Source organism: Dermochelys coriacea, chromosome 7 (assembly GCF_009764565.3).
Source record: "Dermochelys coriacea isolate rDerCor1 chromosome 7, rDerCor1.pri.v4, whole genome shotgun sequence".
NCBI classification, from domain to species: domain Eukaryota; kingdom Metazoa; phylum Chordata; order Testudines; family Dermochelyidae; genus Dermochelys; species Dermochelys coriacea.
Genome location: NC_050074.1, coordinates 85091577 through 85117612, shown reverse-complemented (window position 1 = coordinate 85117612; position 26036 = coordinate 85091577). Strand labels below are relative to the sequence as shown.

At 41.9% G+C, this 26036-nt stretch overlaps 1 protein-coding gene across 1 annotated transcript in view; it reads left to right on the top strand.

Moving 5' to 3' along the window:
- ADAMTS14 (ADAM metallopeptidase with thrombospondin type 1 motif 14) overlaps positions 1 to 26036 on the top strand; it is a 105787-nt gene that overhangs the window by 23860 nt on the left and 55891 nt on the right. The window contains exon 4 of the mRNA XM_043519121.1: positions 3214 to 3410. Coding sequence (XP_043375056.1) covers positions 3214 to 3410 — 197 coding nt within the window. The remainder of the gene's footprint in view (positions 1 to 3213; positions 3411 to 26036) is intronic.

The following is a 26036-nucleotide window of genomic DNA, read 5'->3' as shown; positions in this document are numbered from 1 at the left end:
GCACTGAGATAAAGAGACAAGGCGAAGAAGAAAGGATAAAATAGACAATCTCACATCTTATGAGCTAAAGCACCAGGGCAAAATGGAGTTGGGATAAGGATGAATTGAGGTTAGAATGGCTGTAATGGTTTGTAATTTTGCAACTTTTTTGATTTGAAGACAGATGTGTGGATTGTTTTAATTGAATATACTTAGTGAAAGTAGGTGTTGATTTTTTCTGGATGTAAATAACAATCTCTAAATCTTCCTTTTCTTGAACTTTTGTCCTATGTCTTGTCTTCTGTGTGTTTGTATTCTCTTTTTTAGATTATTAAGTCTTTTGGGCATGAGGTGTGACTTATTTATAGCCCTGAGGCTATGAACACTTAAGCATGTGCTTAACTTGACACACATGAATAGTCCTGCTGACTTCTTTACTTGCATGCACAAGGTTAATGAATGCAGAAGTGTTTTTAGGATCAGGACCAAAGTTTGTAAAGCACTGACACTTTGTATATGTTTGAGTAAGAATTAACGTTCTTTAGTATTATCTCCTTCTTGTAACATCATACTCATTTCCACAGCTACAAGTTGTGTTGTTACAAACACAGCATGGAACGGAGGCAGGAGCAAATAAATCTTAACAAAGAAAAGATTCTATTAGCAAGCCTATGTACTTCAGTAATAAAGAAGGAGGTGAAGAAACACAAAATGCAGCACGTTTTGGGAGCAGAATTACCTCCTGAAGAGAATGAGATTTTAAAAGTCTCCCATGTGAAGTCAGCTGCTCTTTAAGATTAAGTATAGCTGATAAAAAAAAAATTTGCAAAGAGTCATGAAGCAATAGGGGCAAAGAAAAGGTGATGAATGATTTATAGGGACTGTTGGTTGGAGGTGGAGCTTTTCATGTTTGTTACTAGTTCTTGTTTAGAGGAGGCTGGAGGATTGGAATGCTCAGGTGATGATGATGCCATCCAGAAATCACTGTTTCCTGTGTGGATCCAATTGGTCTGATTCCGTTACCCTGCATCTTGTCTCATCATTTACACTACTGTAAAGTGGATGTAAATCACTACCCCATTAGAATAGTGAGTAAGTTACCCCCACTTTGCACTAGTAATAGCGCAGGGTACAGAGGAAGGGGGAATCAGGTTCTGCAAGTCACCATCACTTGTTGGCTATGTGGTGGGTAATCAGAGCTGCCAGTCAGGTACCTTTCATGAGCACTAAATTCACTTTAAAAAGAAAAGCTTTACCATAGGAAGAGTGAATACATCACCTGAGGCAAAGCCCACTGGCTGTGTTTATTTACTTGCATTCTTGTTGGGTCTTTCCCATCTGTCTGCACATTCTATGCAGACCCCTGGCCAATGAGGACATCATGTAAGAGTGGATCGACAACTCTGGCGCAAATGTGTGATGTGTTTGTCAAAGCTTGCTCTGTAGAAAGGAGAGAGGGTAAAAATAGAGAAGGAATTTCTTGAAACATTGTGACTGGATAAGTTATTTTAAAGGTGGTAGGATGGAGGTCTGGGGCCAAAGTCTGAGTTGTGGTGAGAGCTTAGCTTTTTACTTTGCTATGTTTAATGTTCTTGATCAATGTTAAACACAGTTTCACAGCTTGGGCCTCACAGTCTTTCTTCATCCATCTGCCTGAAAACGAACCCCTCGTTGGCAAATACAGAACTTCCTGCAAGATGTGCTGTGCGGAGGTCTGAACTCTTACACCAGAAGAGAGAGATGTTTTATGTGACTCACTGTTTGGAGCAATGGAATTCTCTTAATGTCATCCAGCTTTATTTAACTAGATGACATGCTCCCAAATAGAGCACAATTATCAAAGAATCACATGGCTATCAAGAGGCCTGGGGATGGAGAGGTTTCCCAGCTGCCCCTATAAGTTGTTATTGTCTTCAAAGAACCCTTAAAACTCATTATGGGGGCACTTACTCAGATTTTTGGTTTGGGTGGTGAATTTAGGTTGAATTTAGCGAGGAGTGGGATTGATAATGTTCCTGCTTCCCCTGCTGTTAGTATCCTTGGACGTCATCTCCCTTTGATGTCTAATCTTGTACCTTTCACCACCATGATAGTCACTTTTAAAATAAAACATGCTTCAAGTCCTTAATTCATCCTTTCTGGTGTTGGCAATGCCTGCTCTCACTGGCCACTAAGAGGTGCTGCTTCCAGAAATGACATCTGATGGATTTTGGCCCAGCTCCTCAAAGGTATTTAGCTGCCTGTTTCTAATGCCTTTGGGGATCTGGGCCTTAACTTTCTGTTTCCTTTTGTCTCCCTTTGATCACTCTTCCCATCCCCTTTCGCTTTCCTGCATTCTCCTGTATATCTAGCTGGTCTATGGTCCTCCTTATGTGTATTGTACAACTCCTTGCACAATGGGGCCCCAATCCTGGATACAAACCTTGAACAGTAATAATGAAGGTAAAGGTGCATTCTTATTGCTGTTATTAGAGATTTTAAGCAAGACAGTAGCCAAAAAATGTTCAGAATGTTGGACTTGCTGTTTTCCTATCAGGGAGATAACATTTCACTGCAGAAATAAAAAGCATCTGAAATAGCCACTTGTTCCATGGTTATTGGCAGAGGGGCGGAGAGGGTAGGCACAGCGTGGTGTCTCAAGGTGTATGCAGACATGGGGAGTGACATTCCTCTTGGCACCCAGGATGAGCAGTCCTTTGGGCTTGGAGATGTCGTGACTGACAGAGAAAGCTGACATTAGAAATGGCTGGTTCTGGGCCTTGGAGCCAAAACTGCATTCCAGTTCCCCAGTGAATAAAAACTGGAGCACACATGCACCTTCTCCTTAAATGGAATAAAAGACCAGACACTGCAGCTCTGTTGCTAAACAGCCACCAAGCACGTCTTTATTCCTCATGCTGACAAAACCATGTTTTCCTTCCAGAACCTTCAGGAGGAGGGGCAGGGAACTGGAACAAACACAGGGCTCTCTGTCCACAGACTCCTCCTCTATAGTCAATATACTGGCAACTTCTCCTTCACTGGGCACTGCAGGGCTGGGGGGTAGAGGGACGTGAATCAATACAGGGAGTAGGCAGGTATTTTTTAGGCATTCATACAGACAGATGACACATGCATATAAGAAAATAGACAAGTAACTGTATCAGAGCCAGGAAACATTGTTAAAGCCACATTGTTCTGCATGCAGCAGCCTTGAAATCTCTCACCATTTCCTCTTTCCTCTCACCCCTTCAGTTTCAAGCTTCAGTGTGGGTGAGCTCCCAAACTCACTGGACCTGATTGAAGACCGGCTTGGTGAAGTGGACCGGAAGAGACGCCATGCCAAGAAGGATGACTACAACATTGAGGTCTTGCTGGCAGTGGACGATTCAGTTGTGCGGTTCCATGGGAAGGAACACGTCCAGAATTATGTCCTCACACTCATGAACATAGTGAGGTTTTCTTTTCTTTTGTTGTTTATAAAGCACTGCTCCTAAAAGTGATGTGGGAGGTTGTAGAGATTGAGTGGAGGCAAATAGAAATTGGTAGTGATAATTACTATGCAAAGCATTGCTATGTTTACATATGCAAAGTGTATGATTTCATATAGTGGCAATTCTATAGCCAGTTTATTCACTAGCAGTTTGGCTGAGTTCTGAATAAGAATAAGTCAAGTAATCCAGGTATATTTTGGTGTGCCTTTGGAAGAGAGATGGATTTGCCTGATGAAGGCTGTTGGTTCTCCTTTCTGGACTTCGAAGAGGAATATTCACACTGGGGTCAGACAGGAGACAGAAGGGGCCTGTGTACAAAAGACAGTTTTATTTTTAGTGTAATTTCCCCCTCTTTCTTGGATATTTTGATCAGAGTTGAGGGTGCCCTCCTAGTTTGGTCCTGTCGTGAAGCCCTTACCCCCTGTTTTGCCATCACAGTCTTCTGACACAAAACTTACTGTGATGTCCCAAATCTATTGTTCTGAAAAACAAGTCTTAAGAAGTGTTGTCTTTGACAGTTACCAAATATAGTAGCTGAAATGATGAAAAGTGGATATGCGGTACAAATGGTTTTCTACTCATCTCTGTGACTGTCTCAACCACTGCAAAATGGCATACTACTGGGGCATGGATCAGTGTTCATGTTGCACTCCCTGTCAGTACTCAGCCTGGGCCAGGGAAGCCATAGATTCAACCAGCAGACCAAACTCAGTGATGAATCCTGGTCACGTGCCAGCTGTGGCATGTTGCACATACGCTAAAAAGACTGTATAGTGTCCTCCGTAATGTTACTGGTCTGTATTGATTGGTGGTTGTGGTTTTTTTAATTCATCGTAACCCAGTTGTGCTGTTGCACCATCAAGCTGTGTATGTGCATTGTCACTGCAGAGTGTCTCAAAATGGCTTCCTAATCGGTGCCTCTTTTGTTCCTGGGAGTCCCAGGAAGGGGAAGTAGGCAGTGTTTGTTGCTATCTGACTGGTGTTTAAGTGTCTCACTCAGTTGTTTTATTTAAGGGGTGAAGATTTTTTCTTCTCTTCCCCATATGTGAGCCTAGATCTGAAAGACAGCTTTGGAGTTGCAGTATATGAGAGAGGGAGCTAAGCAAGCCCATTAAATACCATCAGCAGTAAAAGAGGGAAAGGGATGGAGTGCAGATAAGGCATAGTTATGGGAGAGAACTCAAGTGAACTATCCCTCTGCTGTAGTAGTTCCCAACCTTTTCTCTGCCATGACACATTCTGATACCTTTAATTATTTTGAGGCACACAGCAATATTGTCTCCAAATGAACCCACCCTCTTATCATCTCGGTTTAAGTTGTTTACCACCCTTGCCATTCACAGTGTGTACAATACAGTTAATGATGTTAAAGTCTAACATCATTAGCTGTATTGTACAGACCGTGACAAATATTTTCAGTCGACTCACACATCCACATCAACAAGATGTCAAATGAAAAAATAATTGTTTTATTATATGATGAACAACAAATAATACAAAAGTTGTACCAATCAAGAAACATCAACTAATGATATTATTATGTATCAAGACTTACGGTATTACCTTTTCATCTTTGAGCCTCTTCTTTTGTATGGCTTTGGAAGTGAGCAACATCAAAAGCCAAACTCCAGAGATTTCAAGTCTCGCACCACCTGACACAGAATGGAACTCTGAAATGCTCCCCTGATTTCGATGCACACTGTGATTCACAGTCTGTGATGAATGACAACAAATTATATACAAAAATTAAAAATAAATAACGAAAAACTTTGAACGAGACACCTGAGCTTGTCTTGAGGCGCAGAGTCATTTAACCCTGGGAAGGAAATGTTATCAGTGCCACTTGGAGCTTGTGCTTCACTGACCTCAACTGCTCTCTTTGGTGGTTGTTGATATAAGTCAGGCTTGAAAAACATAACTTGCACAGGTTGAAAAGGACAACAGAATGGAGATACTATGGTCAGAGATTACAAGATATTCACCTCCCACCTTCAACCAGAAAGAGTCCCACGGCGTATCATCAAGCTTTATTTTCAAAATGTGGTCCATCCTTAATTCAGCAAGCTGACCTTGAGCAGTTATTGTAACATTCTTAGCACTTTGCATTGCAGAAGAACTGTAAGGATCTCGGACCAGTCAACATTTTCTCTATTAATTGAAAGAAAATATGAACTGAATTTTAATTCCAAACTTTCCAAATGACATTGACCAAAATACTGCCAGCAGGATCTGCTGCATTTGCCAAGGGGAACACTTCTATTGTTCCTTTTGCTACTTTTTCATGCCAGAGGGCCAACTTAGACCTAAACCCATGCAGTTTATCCATGTTGGAGGGAAGATGCTCATATCTACCTTCATTTTCCTGTTCAGCTCATTGAGGTGGCAGAATATATCAGCCAGGTAGGCAAGCTTTGCACACCATGGCACATAAGCGATCAAGTCCATGTACCATGATTTCTCCGAAATTAGGACCATTATGATCTCCTCTCTCAGCTCAGACAAGCGTGAGAGAACTTTTCCATGGGAAAGCCAGTGTACTTCAGTGTAGAAAAGTAAACTCTGATGCTCAGCTTCTGTTTCCTTACACAGCAAGGAGAAAATGCATGATATTAAGGCCTGAAATTTTATAAAGTTCATTATTTTTACTGCTCCATCTAACACTGAAGACATTTCTTCTGGCAGTGTTTTGGTGACAAGCACTTCATGATGCAGGAAACAGTGCGTCACCAACACATCTGGGTTTTGTTCCCTGACCTTGCTTACAAACCCCTTCACTTTGCCAGTCATGCAGGTTGCCCCACTGGAGCAAACACTGATATAATTTTTCCAGTGAAGTTCTCCTTCCCCAAGGTAGGCTGTTGTCACACTGAATGTATCCCCTCCAGTCATGTGACCTGGCAGTTCTTTGCAAAATAAATTTTTTTTTGATACTATCTCTGTCAACGTACCTTACGTTAGCCAAGAGTTGAGCATGGCCACTGATACCTGTTGATTCGTCAAGCTGCAATGCAAATTTTCCACTTGATTTTAATTTTTCTTTGAGCACCATCTCAATATCACCTGATGTCATCAATGCGGCGACTTACATTGTTATCTGAAAGGGGCATTTTTTCAATTTCCTTGACTGCATGTGCACCTAACATTACTCTCATGATTTCTTTGCATGCTGGTAAAATTAACGTCTCTGCGATTGTATATGGCTTTTTTGCCTTTGCTACAAGCTCAGCAGCCATGTAGCTTGCTTCCAGTGCTTTGTCAGAAACAGTTGCATAGTCTATCATCAGTCATTCTTGCTTCTCATTCTGGTCCCTCAAATGTGTAAAACAAAGTGTGTCCTTCTTGGCAAGGGATGAATGTTTGCTTGTAAGGTGTCATTTTAACTTATTTGTTCCCGTGGCATTGTTTGAGGGTTTCTCCCTGCACATGAGACAATGTGGAAGAGTGTAAGATGGTTCCCTATATTGAGGTTAGCTCTCACAGAAGTGTCGGTTCACCACTTTCACTTTCATAGTTTTAGGTTCAACTTTATCACTGCAAGTAGATGTGAAATCGCTAAAAGCTTTTTTCTTTAAATATTTGTCCATTTTGGGGTCATAAATTCAAAATTCACCACTGTAACTTTTGAGATTTGTAAGATTTGAAAAATGCATTAGCCTCCCGTTATGTCAGGTTCATATAAGCATAGCGTAATGTGGCATATATCATAGGCCACTGTAAATTTTGTCTCATGAATATTTATGAGCCAATCCAGAATGAGGCTAGTAGGGATAAAATCAAAACAACCAAAGCAGCTAACGTTAGATTGTGACCTGTCTTTTGTGCCAGAATTAACATTTTCAACAGTGGAAACCAACGTTAAAGCTTAATATAAGAATTCTGGACAAACGCATGCTCTGGAAAAAGTGATACATACTTGAGAATAATATTTTGGGATGACAAACAATTAATAATTAGTCATTTCTTCTCATTCCCAAAATAGTCTTCCCAAGTGTGTGTAACTTTCTCCACCATTTTAAAATGCAATGTAATTAATTATCATGCAATCCCAGGTCCGGCTCGTTCTGGCTTTTATCCCGAGTCAAATGTAAATATAAAACTTAGGCTTGACTTACATGTTTTTTTGTGTGCATCATCATCAAAGGCCCATTGCAGTGCATTGCATTCATCAGGGCATGTCATCTTTGTTTACTGTTTATCCCTCTTAACCTCACTTTGGGGAATGGAAGGTGATGCATGCATAATATTTGAAAGGGGCCTCGTCCCGCAGAGGAAAAGTACAGAATGCGATCTGGCTCCGACACTAATTAAAATAAAAGGGAAGGAATCTGGCTCCGACACTAATTAAAATAAAAGGGAAGGGTTTTTTTTGTTCTCACATGTAGTTTTTCAGAAAATTCTGGGGCACACCTGTTTGAGTCTGATGGCACACTGGTTGGGAAACACTCCTCTACTGACACTGTCCTCTTTGAAGGGAGATATTAGCAAGAATGGTGTTGCTTTCTCTGCAAGTATATAAACAATTCATGGTTTTGCAGAACTCTTGACAGGCTGGAGCTGGGCGTTTATGACCTAAACAAAAAACTCTGTATGAAAATCCCTGCAGAGGCTTTGTGGATGATGGCTGCTGTCCAGAACACCCATGTGAGTGAGAGGCACTGAAGTTGGGTGGGTGGGTTGGGAGAAGGGGAGAGAACAAAAGTGTGGGGTTCATTCTCATCGTCAGCAAAGACAGACCAAGAATGTCCAGTTTATTTTGGATGTTCCCAAGAGGGATGGAGAGAGAGAAATGTCACCTCCTTCTGCACCTCCCTGAAAACTGTCCCCCAAAGCCCAGAAAATGCTGTGAAAGCTGTTCTTCCAAAGTGAACAGAGAAGGGTCTATTGCATTTAGTTTTTTTTAATTAATGCTTCATGTTGACAAAGGATAAAATTTTCAGAGGCTCCTATGTCACTTAGGTGCTTTCGAAAATTGTGCTCAGAGAGCAGCTATTCATGACGAAAGTCAGGAGCTTCTCCCTCATTTCAAAGCTCCCCTTTGGCAATCCTCAGCTCCTCTCTATTAGTTCTGAGTAGCCTCTCCTGGTTTTTCCAGAACCCTACTCCAGAACTTCTCTCCTACTGACCTGTAGGAGTTATCCTTTAACCATTTATTAACAAAAAAAAAAAAAAAAAGCAAAATGTGCATATTCCCAAAGAGCTCGTTGACCTGGAAGACCAGTATTTATTTTACTGCTAATCGTTCTAAGCATTTGCACTGTTGAGCATTTGACACTGAAATAGCTGCAAATACGAGCAGTCTTCACAAAGGTCTTTCTCTCTCTCTCTCTCCCTCCTCCTCCCTCAGTCTTCATTTCCCTTCCTTATTCCCTCCTTGGCTCAATGTCTCATGCCAGGACAGAGTAGATGCAGTGTCTGTGTACCAGATGGGGCCTGAAGAGAAATTCCTTCTAACCCTGTTGTCTTTCCTGCTTTCTCGTTCGCTGCTTTGGTGTCTGGAAGCTAGAGATGTGGATTCTGTGCTCAAAGCCCTATTTCTCATAATTGAGATGTTCCCACGTGATGTCAGGTGGGCCAGCTGAGATATACTGAGTGGTAACTTCTGTACAGTTGGAAACTGGAGAATGAAAACAGCTATTCTTTTTTTCATGCATTTTCCCCTCCTTCCTGTTTCAATTCTTTTCTGCAGGGTCATGGGAAGTGTTATGCAGGCATGACCAGCTCTGAAGTGACAAATCCGTGAAAAGTTTTTAAAATGTAGAAACCAAAACAGCATTAACTCGCATTGCTGCCGCTATGGTGCCAATCAGGCTGGAGGTACATTATCAGTGTGAGATGTAAGGATTTACTTGTATGTCTCCCATTAATGTCAGTGTGAGTCAATCAACTAGCTAAATTCCTAACACACCTGCTAGCTATTTACCTCCTGAAGTCTGAATGTTAAGGCATATTGGTGTAACAATAAAGAAATAGAAATGCTTCATGGTAATTATTTTCTGTTCATTGCAATAAACATAGTTCTGACATTGAGAGATTACCGTGAACCTGCTGTACTGTGCAGTTTCTTAAGCATTTCTAAATGGCATTATCATCCTCCATTGCTATCTTGCATTAGTATTTAACACTGTTGCCATCCCCAAATATACAAATGGGTTTAAAATTACAGAGAGGTTTAAATTTTAAAACAAAGTATATGAAAATTTTAATTCTTGTGCATTCTCCTGATTTATTTATTAACCACCAAGGATTTGTTCAATGCTGCACAAGCCACAAAGAAATACGAGGCTCCTGCCCCCAGAGTTTAGAGGGTAAATAGTCCGACAAAGATAAAACTCAAAAATTTACTAAGAGCCCTTCAGCATGGTGGTAATTTAGGCCCTGATCCTGCAAATCCTTATGTACTTATTTAGCTTTACGCATGTGAATAATCCCATTGAGTTCAGTTTAGACTACTTGCATATGCAAAGAATGTGGGTAAATATCTGCAGGATCAGGGCCGTGGAGTGTTCACTATTATATCATTTTACTCTGTGTTTGTTTTTCTTTCAGTAAAGGTTTGGGGCTATGTTTTACAGGTATGGTGTAGCATTATGAGCTTTATAGGGGAAATGAGTTTTTCAGAAAGAGACTTGAATAAAGAGAACGCTAAGTATGAGGTGTACTGGACTAGAAAGGGTATTCCAGGCATGTGGGGGAGGGGAACATGGAAATAGGTAGAAGATGAGAGTGAGAGAGAGAAGGAAGCTAACAAAACGGTGAAGCAGAGTGGTGAAAATCCAGTTCCTTTGTTACTTACCTGCCAGAACCTGAGATTGGGATTCCATCTCTCCCCAGCAGCAGTTGATGACAGAGCTGGGAGTTGCTTGAGAAGGCTGGGTATCTGTGTTGCCTTCAGCTGTTGCAGAGGAAATCTTGAATCTTGATCATGGAAATTGATAGATTCAGCATATGTGGGAAGATCCGATTTCCAGATAATTCATGTAAGGTGTAATTGCCCATTCAAAGATCCTGTAACTGACCAGGGACTTTACATTGCTTACTACACTTTTATGAGAGCTCTGCATTTCAACTTTAAGCTAACAACATCCAGGTTTGCCTGAAAGTCCACATGCTTCTCACTGGATTTAAAGTGAGGATTCTATAATGAGATCTTCTTAAGCAACTCCCAAAGAGACCAGCAGAAGATGTTTACTTGTTCTTTAACAAAAGGTCAGATGGCTTTTAACTACTGCAAACACTGGAGCTACTTTAAAGTGGTGTCTTGAGAGGTTTGCTTAGTGGAGATGGAATCCTCAGGGCAGCTTTCACGATATTTTAAAATAACATTTTCAGTTAAAATGATCATTTTAGTTGGCTGAGTGCACTTCTCTTCCTGAAGAGACATCAATGAATGTCAGAGCCTGGATGAGACTAAAATATTTTTAATATTTCCCTGAAATCTTAAAAGCCAATTTATCAGGGGGCCCTTGATTTTGGCTCCATTTGTGTGCTCAGTCATGGTAACAATTCTTTTGCGCTGTCACATCTGTAAAACACAGTTTGCCTGTGCAAATGGGCTTCATGTGCCTAAATCCTGTCATTTGCATGCACAAGAATTGTAAATGCAAGTAAGTCTCTTATCTGTTCATGAACAGAGGTTGGGGTGAGGCCCCTTCGAAAATTTGCCCCGTTGATTTGTTTATTAAATTGTTCTGAAATCAGGCAGGGAAGGGGTTACATGCTCTGACACTGGTCTCTCCCCACACTGCTGGTGTCACAGATGATGTCATTTTTTCAGCTTGGGGGACAGCATGGGAAGCTCAGAATTGTCAGTTTTAATCAAAAGCTTTATTTTCAAACACATTTCATGGTTTATACGCAGCAGGGAGTGCTTTTCACTTTGTGAATGTTCAGGATGCTATGCCGAGTGAAAGAGGGACAGCTGTCTTTTCAAATAAAGGGCCCGTTTGTGAGTTTAATGAGTTTAAAAGAAAAGATCAATAAAAGGGGAAAACATGACCCCATTGGGTAATATGCAAAATGAATAGTTTACCAAAGCATTTCCCTCCAAGGAGGCCTTTTTCTTTCCTTTCCCTGCCATGTCATGATGTCACAAAGGGCTACAGGATGGGGGGAGGGATAGCTTAGTGGTTTGAGTATTGGCCTGCTAAACTCAGGGTTGTGAGTTCAATCCTTGAGGGGGCCATTTAGGGATCTGGGACAAAAATTGGGGATTGGTCCTGCTTTGAGCAGGGGGTTGGACTAGATGATCTCCTGAGGTCCCTTCCAACCCTGATATTCTATGATCTATGTCTACGGGGGGGGGAAGGTGTCTTGGTATGGAGTTTTCCACATCATCCCCACTTCAGATTGACTGACTTGCTTCCATTTTACCTACTGCTGCAGTAATTCCCTAAAGTACCGAATTCAGCAGAAAAAGGTTTTAAAATGCACTTGGTGAGCCAAAAGTGTGCCGTGAGAATTACACAGTATAGCCATAGTGAGAAGACAGGTTACAGCACTGACGAGACTGTCCTGGCACTGCAGAGGGAACACAAGAGTGTGCTGGACGGTAACATTCCTCTATTATAGTTCTCTGTTTTTCCTTTTTTTAACTGAAAACATGTTAGTGGAATGTGCACTTCAGCTGCATAGCCTGTGCTTTGTGGTCTGGAGGACACAGGGGAGAGGAGGATGCTTGGGGGTTCGTTGGGAAGGAGTGCACAAGAGGACGATGCCAGCATCTATAAATCACAGCCTGACCGAGACCACACAACTGAGTACTAATCCCATTAGTTCAAGGCAAGGCTAAAGAGGAGCGGCTTGGCTGGTGTGCCATCAGGACTGTAACAAGGGAGGATTTAACGAGCTGGTAGCTCAGCCATGGCAAGGCTGGAGTGCGGTATGACTAACTAGAAAGAGTGAAGCAGGCTCAAATGAGAGCCAAGACTCCTGGAGTTTTAAAATCTAAATATATCCTAGGTAAAAGGGTTGGATGAGCAATGAATTCAGAAGCTCATCAAGAGATGTTTGCAAACTTTAGAATCATCACAGCTCTTGCGAGGGTGTAACCCCAAGAATCTCAAGGTATTTTATGCCAGTGGAGGGCTGGGCCATTTATTCTGGGTGTTTGTTAGCGATTTCTACCCACTGGTGCTTTTAAACTGAGATGCAGGAGCTAACTTGCCACAAATATTTTGAAAAAGTATTGCCACATGTCTACTCAACCCTTGTGTAATGGAGGTGTATTCAGATGTAAACCATCTTTAGTTTTTGCCCAGATCCTGATTCTGAAAGTTCATAGGCTAAGAAGTATTTCTTGTAACATATAAACAGAATTACATTTATTTATACCAGCAATTCCCAGCTCCGGATCAGGGCTCTTTCAGCCCACTGCAGGGTCAGAGGCCTCTCCACCACTGCTTTTGCCCCTTCACAGTAGTTAGCTATTCTCAGCCATTGAAGAGCACCCCTCCCCTTTGTGCTTCTGTCCCTTATGCAGAGTCTTTGGGCCAGTGCAGTTTGTCAGGCGCTTGGCACTGTAGTGTTAACCATGTTCATCTCCTTTACTGACGGACACTACTGTGGCTGAATGCATCAGGAAACTGTCACCCCAAATGCCATCATTCACAGATTGCTAATTTGTTGCCACTGATCTGTGACTCTGAGATAACATCCATGACCTCTGGGCAAGCTCAGTTCCATATTGCAACCCAGTCAGGTCTTTGAGGCACCAGTGGTCTACCAAGAAGAGAAATGCCCCTAAGACCTTTCCCACCAGAGGTCACGCTTGGTTAACAACCTGCACTATGAAGAAAGAGACGCTACCCTTTTAACACACTGTCAGAAGGCTAATTGAGCTGTTGCTGTGAACAACTGAGTACCGTAAGAAAGATGGGACTTCTGCCCTGAGGAGCTCACACTGGGGGAACTTGAGGTTTGTATCTGGATGCTGCAGTCAGGAGCATGGCATGGGAGTTTCTGCAGGGTTTTGTGAGAGCTGTATGGTTGTGTCCTTCTGTGGCAGTGCATCAGAAGTATGTGTGGGGAGGGTGGAATTGCTAACCTCTGCAGCTGTGCTTGGAAGCAAATACTTTCTCTTTTCCGAGAACACTGTCGTACAAATGCTTGTTGAACTATAGTTTCATCTGGTGAACAAGTTGTTCATTGCTGTATATAAACACTGGTTTAACTCGTTCCTCACCCATTTGGAAGTATGTTGAGCTTGCAAAGGTAAACAAAAATTGTGTGTCAGTATTCATATATATGAAGTTTGTGTTTAAATATCAGGCGTCCTGTGCCTTCCCCTCCTGATCCCCTTGCCCTGGAAAAGCTGGTGGTTCATATTGTATACAATAACTCCTCACTTAACATTGTCCCGGTTAATGTTGTTTCATTGTTACATTGCTGATCAATTAGGGAGCATGCTCATTTAAAATTGTGCAATGCTCCCTTATAACGTTGTTTGGCAGCCGCCTGCTTTGTCCACTGCTTGCAGGAAGAGCAGCCTGTTGGAGCTAGCTGGTGGGGTCTTGGAACCAGGGTGGACCGGCAGCCCCCCTATCAGCTCCCCCTACTTTGCTGTGAGGCAGCTGCCCAGCAGGCTATCAAGTGCTGGGCAGCTCAGCTGTCCCTCCCCTCACTGCCCTGTGCTACTCCTACCCTCTGCCTTGGAGCTGCTCCTGGGAGCCTCCTGCTTGCTGTACAGAGGGGCGGGGAAGAGGAGTGCTAATGTCAGCGTGTCCCCTTCCCCATGATCCTGTACCTTATCTCCACAGAGCCGGGGGGTCGGGATGGGGGGGGACGGGACACGACAGGGCTCAGCAAGGAGGGAGCTTGCTGGCAGCAGCTGCTGTCTCAACTTGCTGATCTACTTAAAAAGGCAGTGTACTTAGAGTGGGGTCACAGTACTTAAAGAGGCAATGCGTGTCTCTGTGTCTCTCTCTCTCACACACACACACACACACACACACACACACACACACACGGTGTGTGTCTATGTCTCCCCCCCCAATATGTGTCTCTGTCTCTCTCTGCCATGCTGTGTCTCCTTCCTCCATTAATGCTGCGTTGTAGAGTGTGAGGCTATATTAGCAACGTGTTAACCCTTGAGGGCTCAGCCGATTGCTAGGTTATCATTTAGCAGTAAGGCATTCCCTGGGAAATATCCCACCCTCTTCCACCATCTGACTTCACCACCTCAACCAAGCTTCACAATCATCACTATTGTGTACAGTATTAAATTGTTTGTTTAAAACTTATACTGTGTGTGTGTGTGTGTGTGTGTGTGTGTATATGTATATATATATATATATATATATATATATATATATATATATATAGTCTTTTGTCTGGTGGAAAAAAATTCCCTGGAACCTAACCCCCCCCCAACTTTACATTAATTCTTATGGGAAATTGGATTCACTTAACATCGTTTAGCTTAAAGTAGCATTTTTCAGGAACATAACTACAACGTTAAGTGAGGAGTTACTGTACCTTTGCACAATTGGACTGTAATGATAATGGCACTTAACCAGTGCAAAATAGAAAGCCAACCAGGTTGCAGTAATATGTCTAATTGTCTAATATGTCTAATGTTTTACCCCTGGCAAAAGGGTACAATAGAGGTAGTGTACCTCCAGCAGCCAGGCTGCACTGGGCCGTTAGCCCATCAGGTGTATTAAGTAGAACGGAACTATATTTTTAGAGGAGGATGAAGGTAGGAAGCTGCTGTGATTTGTGTTGTAACAGTTCCACAGTCCCCACAAGGCTGTGGACATGTCATTTTCTATCCAGCTTGGTTTGTCAGGGAACCTTTAGAAGAAGTTTTGTTTTGTTTTTAATTGATAGTCTCACATTGGCAATGTGAGCAGTGTCTCTTTAGGAAAACTTCCCAAATCCATTTTACTTCTGATTTGCAGTGTGCGTCTTGGTTTCTCTACTCAAAAAATATCTTTCCTTGTCATGTGCTGGGGGAGAGATGTGTGATGTGTAAAAAGTCTCTCTATAAGGTAGTGGTGCATAAACATGCCAGTGCTTTATTCCTGCTGGCTTTAACAGCATAGGCTCTCCTCTTCCAACAGCTACTAATTCTTAACATTGTAATGGTGGTAAGGTGCCATTCTCCTTTCCTGTGATGCACCTGTTAGCAGTTACTATTTGGAGCCTCATTTTGTGGAAGTGAGTGACCTAATTTTACTGCAGGGCTTGTAGGTGTCTGTCTAAAAAGGGTTGGTGTCCTGATATAGTACAGTTTCTTGTGACAGTGATAGATACATCCATTGCTGGTGCCTTCATGTCCTATTGCTATGGTAAATATGTTTCACCAAGAAGGAATCATATTAGAAGTTCCAAACACTGTTTCAGCACAGGACACAGAAGAACTTACCAAAGAAACAGTGAAAGTAGATGTGATGGGTTGGATCACAGAAAACCCCTTGGGAACTGCTAACTAATGTGCTGATACTACCCCTGAGCCTGTTTCCCATGGCAGCTTGGGACTTCAGTGCCCTGCCTGGTTTGAGCCAGACACGCTAGCCTACTGCAGGTAGGTTCAGACGCAGGTCTGAACCACGTCCCTTAAAAGCTGCAGGCTTAAGTAAAAACAGCTTAAGAAGTGTTCCTGTTTCTAACACTCAGATGCTTAGCTCCTAATGGGGTCCAAACCCCAAATAAATCCATTTTACCCTGCATAAAGCTTATACAGGGTAAACTCATAAGTTGTTTGCCCTCTGTAACACTGATAGATATGCACAGCTGCCCCCCCCCCCCCGGTACAGCCCTTGTTCCAGCTCAGTTGGTAGCTAGGGGGTTTCTCATGATTGCAGCCTCCTTTGTTCTGTTCCACCCTCTTATATATCTTTTGCACAAAGATATCTTTTCCTTTTGTCCCTCTCTGGGTTCCCACCCCTCCTTCTAAATGGAAAAGCACCAGCTTAAAGATGGATTCCAGTTCAGGTGACATGATCACATGTCACACTGTAAGACTCCAAGCCCTCATTCCTCCCAGCCTGACTCACAGGAAGGCCTGCAAGCAAACAGAGCCATCCACAGTCAATTGTCCTGGTTGATGGGAGGCATGAAGATTCCAAACCACCATTAATGGCCCACACTTTGCAATACTACAATAGGACCTCAGAGTTATATTTCATATTTCTAGTTTCAGATACAAGAGTGATACATTTATACAAATAGGATGACCACACTCAGTAGATTATAAGCTTTGTAATGATACCTAACGAGACCTTTTGCATGAAGCATATTCCAGTTATATTATATTCACACTCATTAGCATATTTTAATAAAATCATATAGAATGCAATGTCACAGTAGACAACCTTCCAGTCCATTTCTCAAAGTAATCAGAGGTCCTGTTTCAAGGCCGATGAAGCTGTGTTAATTATTCAGCAAGGAAAATTAAGATTAAACCATGATCTTGTGGCCAACTGGGGGGCCACTCTGGGCTGCTTTCAATTGCACCAGGCAGCCAACATTCCAGGAGGGCCATTGCAGTCGCTGGGGATTGCTGGAGTACCGAGGCACCGTCTCACCCTGGCCACGCTCCCTTTTGGCCAGCCATGCTGCCTATGCTGCGAGGGTGTAACATAGTATCAGCAATGCTGGCTTTATGCCAGCAAGGGTTTTCTTCAGGTCAGGGGAATCCTCATCTGGCAGGTTAAGCTGGCTCCTGACCAGAGCGGTTTTGAGAATCAGGACCAGTATCTTCATATCAGCCAGACCTGAGAATCAGGCCCAGTATATTTGCTATGACTCGTTGAATGAGTGTGTCATGCATTCCAATACAAACAGGCTGGAGGCTCTGAAACCGCACTACAGAAATCCAGACAGAGGGAGAGAGAGAAGGCTCTCAGAACCTTCACCAAATAAACTCCCCAGCATTGGGCTTTCCAGACCTTTGAAAGAAAAAAGCTCTTTTCCCACATGATCCTCTGCTTAAGGAATTTAGGCTGCTCTTTGTGAGCCTGTTGGCTTTTCATTAGGAGGGTCCACTAGTTCCTGCCACCTTAATCTGATTAGAGGGGGAAAATCCTTCCTATCAGATTCTCACACTGAGCCAGGTTCAATCTGTAACAGTTACCATTTGGCATTAATGAGGTGTCCTGATTATCCAGTGTCCCAAATGCTGGTTTTGGAAGTAAATGGAGCCATAAGAGGGAGGAGTTGGGAGAGTGTCACGTATAGTACATAGGCTTTATTGTCAGCTTGGCATTTGCTGAGCTTAGTACAGCACTGCTGCAATTAAGGTTCTATCAGTGTCTCCTTTATCATGATCCAGTGGCCAACTGGGGGCCACTTCAGGCAGCTCTAAATTACACCAGGCAGACCCTTTATTATGAATTCACTCCCAGATCAAACTTACTGATAAATTGGTAGACATTTGCTTATTTACTTTATTTAGTTGCAGATCATGGGAAAAAGTAGAGGGGCAGATTTTTGTTTGACTTTGGGAGTTAGATGAAACTCCATACTTTCCCTGATTTGGTTGCCTCTTTGTTCTGCTCTGATGGATTCCTCTTTCTGTGCGTGTGCACGAAAGCATACATGTGTTTATTTGGGGAGTGTGGATCATTTTCTTTTTAACCATTGAAAAGCTAAAATTGCCAAAGATGACCACCATGGCACATCTGTGGAAAATTTGGAAAACAAAAATTTCAAGCCACAAATGGATTTTGAAAACTGATCTGTGGTGGAAGAAAAGTTGGACTTCTGAAATTTTGAGAAAAACCAGATGATTTGGAGGGAAAACGTGAATTTTTTTCTATTTGTTTGACACTGCACTAGGGACTCCATGGGAGCAAGTAGTAAATGGATGAGGAACAACTACTGACTCTTAGAAATCCAAGATGTTTTGTAGCTCATGGAGAAATCAGGATAGACAGGAGGTCAGATTAAATGATCTAATGGTCCCTTTTGACTTTAAACTGTATCAGACTGTGAAATAGTTATGAATATTGACTATGACCTCTGATAATATGAACTCAGCCCTAGAAATGCCTCTTGCAATAGGAGCACAGATTTGTGAGACTGTCATAGGTCATGCTCATCTTCCATGGGTCTATACAGGAGTCAGTCATATTTTCAAATGAACTCAGCACCTCATGAAGCCCATTGTTCTCCATGCTCCCATAATGTCCCTGAAAAGTTGTGCAGTGCTGAATACGAGGGGGAAAGTCTTCTCTGAGCCCCAAAGATGATTGACCAACTTATATTGTACTATATAATACAACTTATATTGACCAACAGATAGGGTGACTGGAGAGCAAGTGTGAAAAATCGGGATGGGGGTGAAGGGTAATAGGCACGCCTATATAAGAAAAAGTCCCAAATATCGGGACTGTCTCTATAAAGTAGGGACATCTGGTCATTCTAGATGCAGAAGCTTGAGATTTGATCCCCCTCAGCATCTTTGCCAGTACTGTATAGCTACAAATTTAAATTTTCCATGCATGCACGTGTTACACAATTAGAGCCAGATTTACAATAGAGCACCCAGCAGCTCCATTGCTCCCTTATCTTATAGCATGATCCTCCAAGAATAATAGTGTGGAATATCTGGTATTCCTCTTTCTCATCTTCATTCCATTTCCTTCTTCTCCCACAATTATCTTCCTCTTACCATCCTCTTTTTTAAAGCATTTTCTCCAACTAAGAACTTAGTATAAACTTAATTATATAACCTGAGATAAATTAGCTAAGTATACATCCTTATATATGTCCGGAATGTTGTCATCTACAGATAAATATTTGATTATCTGTATTGTTTTAAAGCTCCTACTTTGTAAAGTTTGTTGCCTGTGGGAAAAATAATATTAGAATTCACGTTATTAAAACATTAGCATTTTCAGTGACTATACAGCTTGTGTGAGAGAAGCACTGTATGGGTGTGGGGTTCCTGGGGGTGGGAATTAAGACTATATCTAACATTGTTTCAGGGACAGAGGAGAGGAAATGTTTTGTACCCAGCTTTGCTTTTCAATCTGTTGTCATTCCGTTGAGCTCATGAAGAGGGAATTAACCAATTAAGCCTGGGACTCTGAGATTCTAAAGCCGAGACATGGGAAACGTGATTTTAGGATTAAAGAATAATGCAAAGGAGTTGTTTCCTCCTTTTACCCCAGCATCACCATTCCATTCATTGCCTGCTGCTGCTACCAGGGTTCATATCATAGCAGCGGGATTTGGTCATCCCTCTAAATCCTTCTGAATTTCTGAAAGGTGGTGGGATGAGAATGGCCCATGCTGGGAGGTGAAAGGATGGAAGGTTGTCGGCTTTTTCCCCCTTCATACCCTTTCCCCAGTGGGGCAGGAACTTCATCCTGTTCATTATATGAGGATTTTTTGTTATATGTGTGCGTTCATCTTTAATCCCTTTAAGGAGATTTCATGGGGAACATTGTCACATAAAGGGTGTCATTTTGCTCTCTCCTCTGGAGTTCCCACCAGCATTTGTCCACTCACGCTTATATTTTTAATGATCAGGCTGGGCCCCACTCTGACAAAAGAAGAAAGGGGATTGCACTCAATACAGAAAATTGTTGGCTATGGCTCCATAAATGGATATTAGCGTATATGGGCTGGAGCATGATTGCTTAATAAGCTACTCTTGAAGAAGCTTGAATAGCAAGGAATGGGAGTTGGGGGGAGGATTTGGGGATTGCATTCAGGTTCTGATTTGGAGGGAAGGTTCTGGTAAAACAAGAACCTACAGAGAAATCAAACAGATAAAACTATATTATAAAAATACGACCTAACTCAAAGCAACCAGCCATGTTCAGGCAGAGGAGCCTAAGTGTGCTATGTGGCACAAGACCATAATGGCTAGGAGCAAATATTGGCAGCAGGGGAGCTACAGTAACTGCAGCCAAAGGGAATAGGAAAAATAAAGAGCAAGGAGTGTGAATTTATAACAGAGAAAACGGAGGGACATGGTAAAAAGCTTGATTCTGTTACTGTTTTGAACAAGCATAGATTAGGAGCCCTGTGGGACTCCCCAGTGTTAATCCCTGGTCTGTTATCAGATTTCAGACTCCTGCTCCCTTTTGATTGGCGCAAAGAGTTATAAGGAACACAGCCAGAATCCTTCAGTGGAACTGGAATTTCCACTCACCCCTAATCTGGGAGAAGGTCCCATCTCTCCCAATTTTCAGGCAACACTGGTTTCCTGTAAGTGCCCTTCAATTAGATTTTGGGGAGTCATCACTCAGTTTGGTTGATTTTGGAAGTTAAACACCTTTTTCATTTGTGTTTTTAATGTTCATTGCAGCATTTGATTTGACAGGTGATTAGAGGATTTACCCAGAGAGGAATCAATGATACCATATTTCTCAACTCAACACGGGAATGAATTGAAGATGAGGTGCAAAGTGATTAACTCAGGGGGTTGGATTTCGTTCTTATTCTAGGTTCTGAAAGCTGCCTCCAGAGCTAATCCTGGGCATTCTCTCTCTCCCTGCAGAGCCAATTCTGGACATGCTTTGTGCTCACAGAACTAATTCTGGGCATGTTATCCACCTGCAGAACTGAGACAGTAAGCAGAGTAGAACCAATATCATTCGATACAAAGATGGCGTAGCTATAACAGGAATTCTGCCTTCTGCAGAGGGAAACTCACTGAGTTGCTGGAGGAAGGATTTTCATTTTCTACTTCTGTGTAGTGGGGTGGGCAGGTAGACAAAGATTTCTTTCACTGGAACCAGACTGCAGCCGAGGAAATTTCCTATTGGTGTTTTCTCACCAGTGCTCCGCATCTACCTATTAAGAAAACCTGGGTGATAAAATATTTCCAATGAATTTGCTTGACAATACAAAGTTACTTCGTATTTTCCTATTGTTTTGGGTTACTAAGGAAACCTCCTGACTCGGAGTTCTGCTAGAGGAGTGACTTACATCCTACCATTCTGTCAAGCATTTCATTGTTTGTAAGTTCTCAGCAAAACAGAACTTTAGCGAAGCCTTATTAAGAGATTTTAGAAAAATCAAACTACTTTTAGGTGGAGATTATGTTCAAGAGAAAAGATTTTCCTCTGGAAGAATCTTGCTGGAGAAACAACTTCCTGTGGATCGTAGGTTTCTAACTCTGGAAAGGGGATTGCCACATTGGGGAAGATCTTTAGAACAACAGGCTTGCACTTATCCTTTCATGTATTACAATTTTCCTTGACAGTCTTATCCACAATATTGGTGTTTTAATGAGGAGTGTTGTCCTTCTCAGGCCATTTTTATTTTTTGCCTAGATCTTGCAGTCCAGTCACAGTGATGCATTTCTGAGATCAGTCATTTCCATATTTGGGATATCAAAAATTAAGTATTATCCTAAATACTTTGAAGGGCCAACTAGCTGAATATGGTGCTATATTTGGGGGGGAGGGAAGGGTAGGGAGAGAAAGCTCTTATTCACACATCTTCAGCCATGACAGGGTGAATACAGAAAATAACTGTCAGAGCATTATGATTTAGACATAACTGGTTTACAGGTTTGCTTCAGTGTGAAAAGTCTCTTTTTAAAGCTGACATTGGGACAAGGAGGGACAACTTGGTACAGTAACTAAGCAGGGACAGTGTTAATCATGGTAGCACAACCAGCTGCATGTGAAGGGCTCCAAGGTATGAGTTACCCTTTTTATTTCAAAGTTCATATGTAGAGAAACTAGTCTTAAGTGGCCATCAAAAGGGAACAGCAAAAATCATTTAGCCAGTTCTGTCCCACACGGGGAAATAATTTACATTAGGGGTATTCTGTGGTGGGCAAATCCAGCAGGGTTGTAGCCACTTGCAGCTTAAAAGGGTCATAACATAACTTTCAAGAGGCTTCTTTTGTATGTTGTAAAGTGGTTAACAGAGGGGGTTGCCTGTTTGGATATGAGGCTCTTCATGCATTTGTTGTTGTTTTGTTGAGAAGCCGTATTGTGTAGTGGTTGGAGTTTGGTGCTAGAAGCTAGGAAGTCCTGACTTGCAGTGCAATTGTGGACAAATCAATTGCTCTGTGCCTCAGTTTCTCAATATGTAAAATCTGGATAATAACACTTACCTAACTTACAGTAATGTTTGGAGAGCAACTTAGTTTGTGTGTCACCCAAAAATGTAAGGTGCTCTCTAGTATTAGCTCTGAGTATACTTAGTATAGTAAGTCGTGCTTTTGCCCCCCACCCCCATCCTTAGAACTCCAGAAAAGATTCTTCACGAGTTCATATTGGCATGGAAATTGGGGAAGAAGTTAGTTTGAGATGAACTTGCCAAACTCAATCTGAGATCTGGGATTTTGAAATGTCACTGATTTTGCTCATTTGGAAAATTCTACTTTTTTTGTCCAGTCATTGCTCAAAGACAGTGAAGTCTAGAAATTGCAAATGTGTTTTATTGTCATGCACACCTCTAATGCCTCTTGCCATGATTACATATTAGTGATATGCGCTGTATTTGGGCAAGTACTCACTGTGAATTAGGAGCATCAGAACGCTCCCATGGTATGTGGCAGAATTGTAAGGTTCACCTTCAGAACTAGCCAGATTCAGAAAGGACCTGATGGAACTGGCAAGTTTATCAAGTACCTGACAGGAGAGATGGTATGCAGTATTTTAATGTTCACTTTGTTGTTTTACTGTACCAGCATCATCCACCGTGTCAGCACAGTCCTACTGATGTTACCTACTACTATACAGCCAGCCAGGGTCAAACAGATTGACTTTTCTTGCTGTTGGGCACCTAAATCATAGGTAGACTCTAGGAATTAGCAATAATGTTGATGATAAATTTGTTTATTAAATAGACATGTTGGGTTTGGAGGGTATTCCTCATCACAGCATTATGAGGGCTGGGTATATAAACTATTTGATGAGTCTGATCATAAGAGTTTTAAAACGCCAGCTGTTTCATGTAGTCTGGTCCCTTTAACAGACCCATTAGCTGTGAAGGTATTGGCACAGAGGGATTTTTCTTTTAAGACATTAACCAGCTAATGGTATCAGCAGAGGGCATGAAGAGTCATGCCATTCACTTAATGCTCCTCACATGGCAATGAAAATATTCTCTGGGGCTTGCTCCTAGAAACAAGTGCACAGAAGGTTTCCATCAGCAATAGCCACTCTGCTTTTCTACTCAGTGCAGGCTTGAGTGTGTTCCAGGATATTCCAGGGTCTGTGTAACTGTATCTTTCCCATTGATTAGAAAGGAAAGCATAACAGCATCTCCTGCAAAGGAAGAGTGGCCAAGGATTCCCTCCATGCCCCTCCCTCCTGTCCACTTCAGCTTCAGTCCAACGTGAAATCATAAGTGTATATGGCAAAGGATTAATCATCTTTGAGTTGTGGAGACAAGAGAAGGGATTTATTTCACGTGGTGGAGAGAAACAAACTGCTACCAATTGGCAGATTTAACCTAAAGTTTTTCATGATGTCGAGTTGCAGTTTCTCCTTTCTTCCCTTCTCTTCTCCCCTTCCCCTCCCAAATTCTTGCTGCCCATCCTCTCTCCTTGCCCTCATTCTTACCTCCTCTCCACTCCCGCCAAGTCCAACCCAGTTGAGGGGGTGGCGTAAGCTGCCAAAATGCTTCTTAAGGCACTTCAGGTCAGAGCTGTCAGGTTCAGAAAGGAGCTGGCGTTTGGTGTGCTTTTGAAGCTCTGCCAGTTTTTCTCTAACTCAACAGGCACTTTAGCCCGAGGGCAGGAGGAGCTGGCCGTGCTGGCATTCCTCCTAGAAACTCTTCCTGATTGGGGTCGGGCTCATCACACTGGAAAGCAGCACACCCCGGTGTGTCTTGCCAGTGCAGAAACTTTTGATTTTGTTCAATCAATTATATAATCTGGATATAAAAAATATGCTATGCAGTTTACCCTTTGGGCAATGCTGATCCATGTGTGTTTTTTTTTTTAAATTAACCTGTAAAAGTCACATTCGTTTCTATCAGATATGTATCCTTTACTTTCCTACTAAAGTGTTGTAGAAACCACCCTGATTTCTATCTGGTGGTAGAGAATTAGATTTCTGCTTCAGCACCTATGTACATAAAAGGTAGGAGCTGCTAGCTGTTGCTCTGTTAGAGCAACAGTCATCTGGGGGAGACTTTAGGCTGAGGTTCTTTCTACACATAGCTGTCCAGGTGGGAGTTAAAGATCCCAAGACGTTTCTTTAAAAAAAGAGTAGGGATGGAATTCCCTCTCTCAGTAAAATAGTTTCCAGTGTCCTGCTTTTACATAATCTATTTTTGAGCCCGTAATGGCTACAACCATTCCCATAAGCATTGTGCTACCCTAGATCAAGTTTGAATTCATTGCTTTGGGAAACACATTTGAGATATATATGAACTTAGTATGAAATGTGTCATACTAATTCCAGTTCTCTTCTACTTCCCAGTGCCAGAATATTTTTCTGGTCTGTAAGTAGCTAGTGCAGTTTGGATCACTGTGTTGCACATGGATAGAACTGTTCTCAAAGAGACTCTCAGATCTTGGTGCTGAGATATGATGATGATGAATATGCTGGAAATTCCAAGATGGATAGATAACTGCTTATGACTCTCAGAGAACCAAGCTTTCTTTTTCCAATAAGAAAGAATAATCAAGTAATTACTACAAATATTTCATTATTTTTACAAAATATACTTCAAAAGGCTTACTAATATGCTATGAAATATTATCACAGCTCTACTGAGCTGCATTTGCTGAATACATTATCAGAGAACATTTTGTGGTGTATTATCCTTGCTGTTTTGTTGGGCTTCTTTGCTTGCTTACTGCACTTGCTGAATAAGGGCCCACTTGTGCAAACTTTGCTTGCATGTGTGTAGTCAGTCTCACAGGATGCACTGAGACAAATTGTGTGAGTAAGGGCTGCAGGACCAGGCCCTAAATGTCTAAGGCTATTTGCAGCTTGTTGCATGTGACGAGACTGTATAAATGCACAGGCAGTCCCATTGACTTTAATTGTGTCTGTCTGTGCACAGCAAGTTGCAGGATGAGGGCTTAAATTACTCCTTTGCAAACATCAGTAATTCTTAGTAGCTGTAGTAATCCCTAGAGAGATTTAGCAAGGTTGTACTGTATTCAAATTGACTTACACTCCAGATTTTAATTACTGATGCCATTTCAAATACAAAATAAGTATATACATTCTAGGTTCCATACATTAAAAAGTATTAATGTAGTTTGGAAAATTGCAGTTCTGGCTTCATACAATGTCCGTATGAATTTTTAAAGAATCCACAATTTTAGCCATCAAAACAGAAAAGTCCCATAAATCTGGATGACATATTTAAAATATTCTTATAGTCTGCAAATTTATGAAAGAATAAAGGAAAAATATTTCTCTCTGGGATGAAATAAGGAAACTATTTAAAGTAACTTACCATTTTTACTGACATACTATACATTTTTTTATAGACTGTAACTGACAGTTTTAAATATATTTCCTGATAGTTGGCAATCCAGTTCATCTTTTGCTTAAATCTGTGAGGACTCTGGCTTTTGTATTTCCAGTGGTTTAGTTGAGGAGACTGAGGAACTAGCAAACAACTCTGATAGCTTTGGAACCCTTCCTACCCCCACTCCAGCTGTGTGCCCCAATAGCAGTGCTAACCTGATCAGCATTTGAAAAA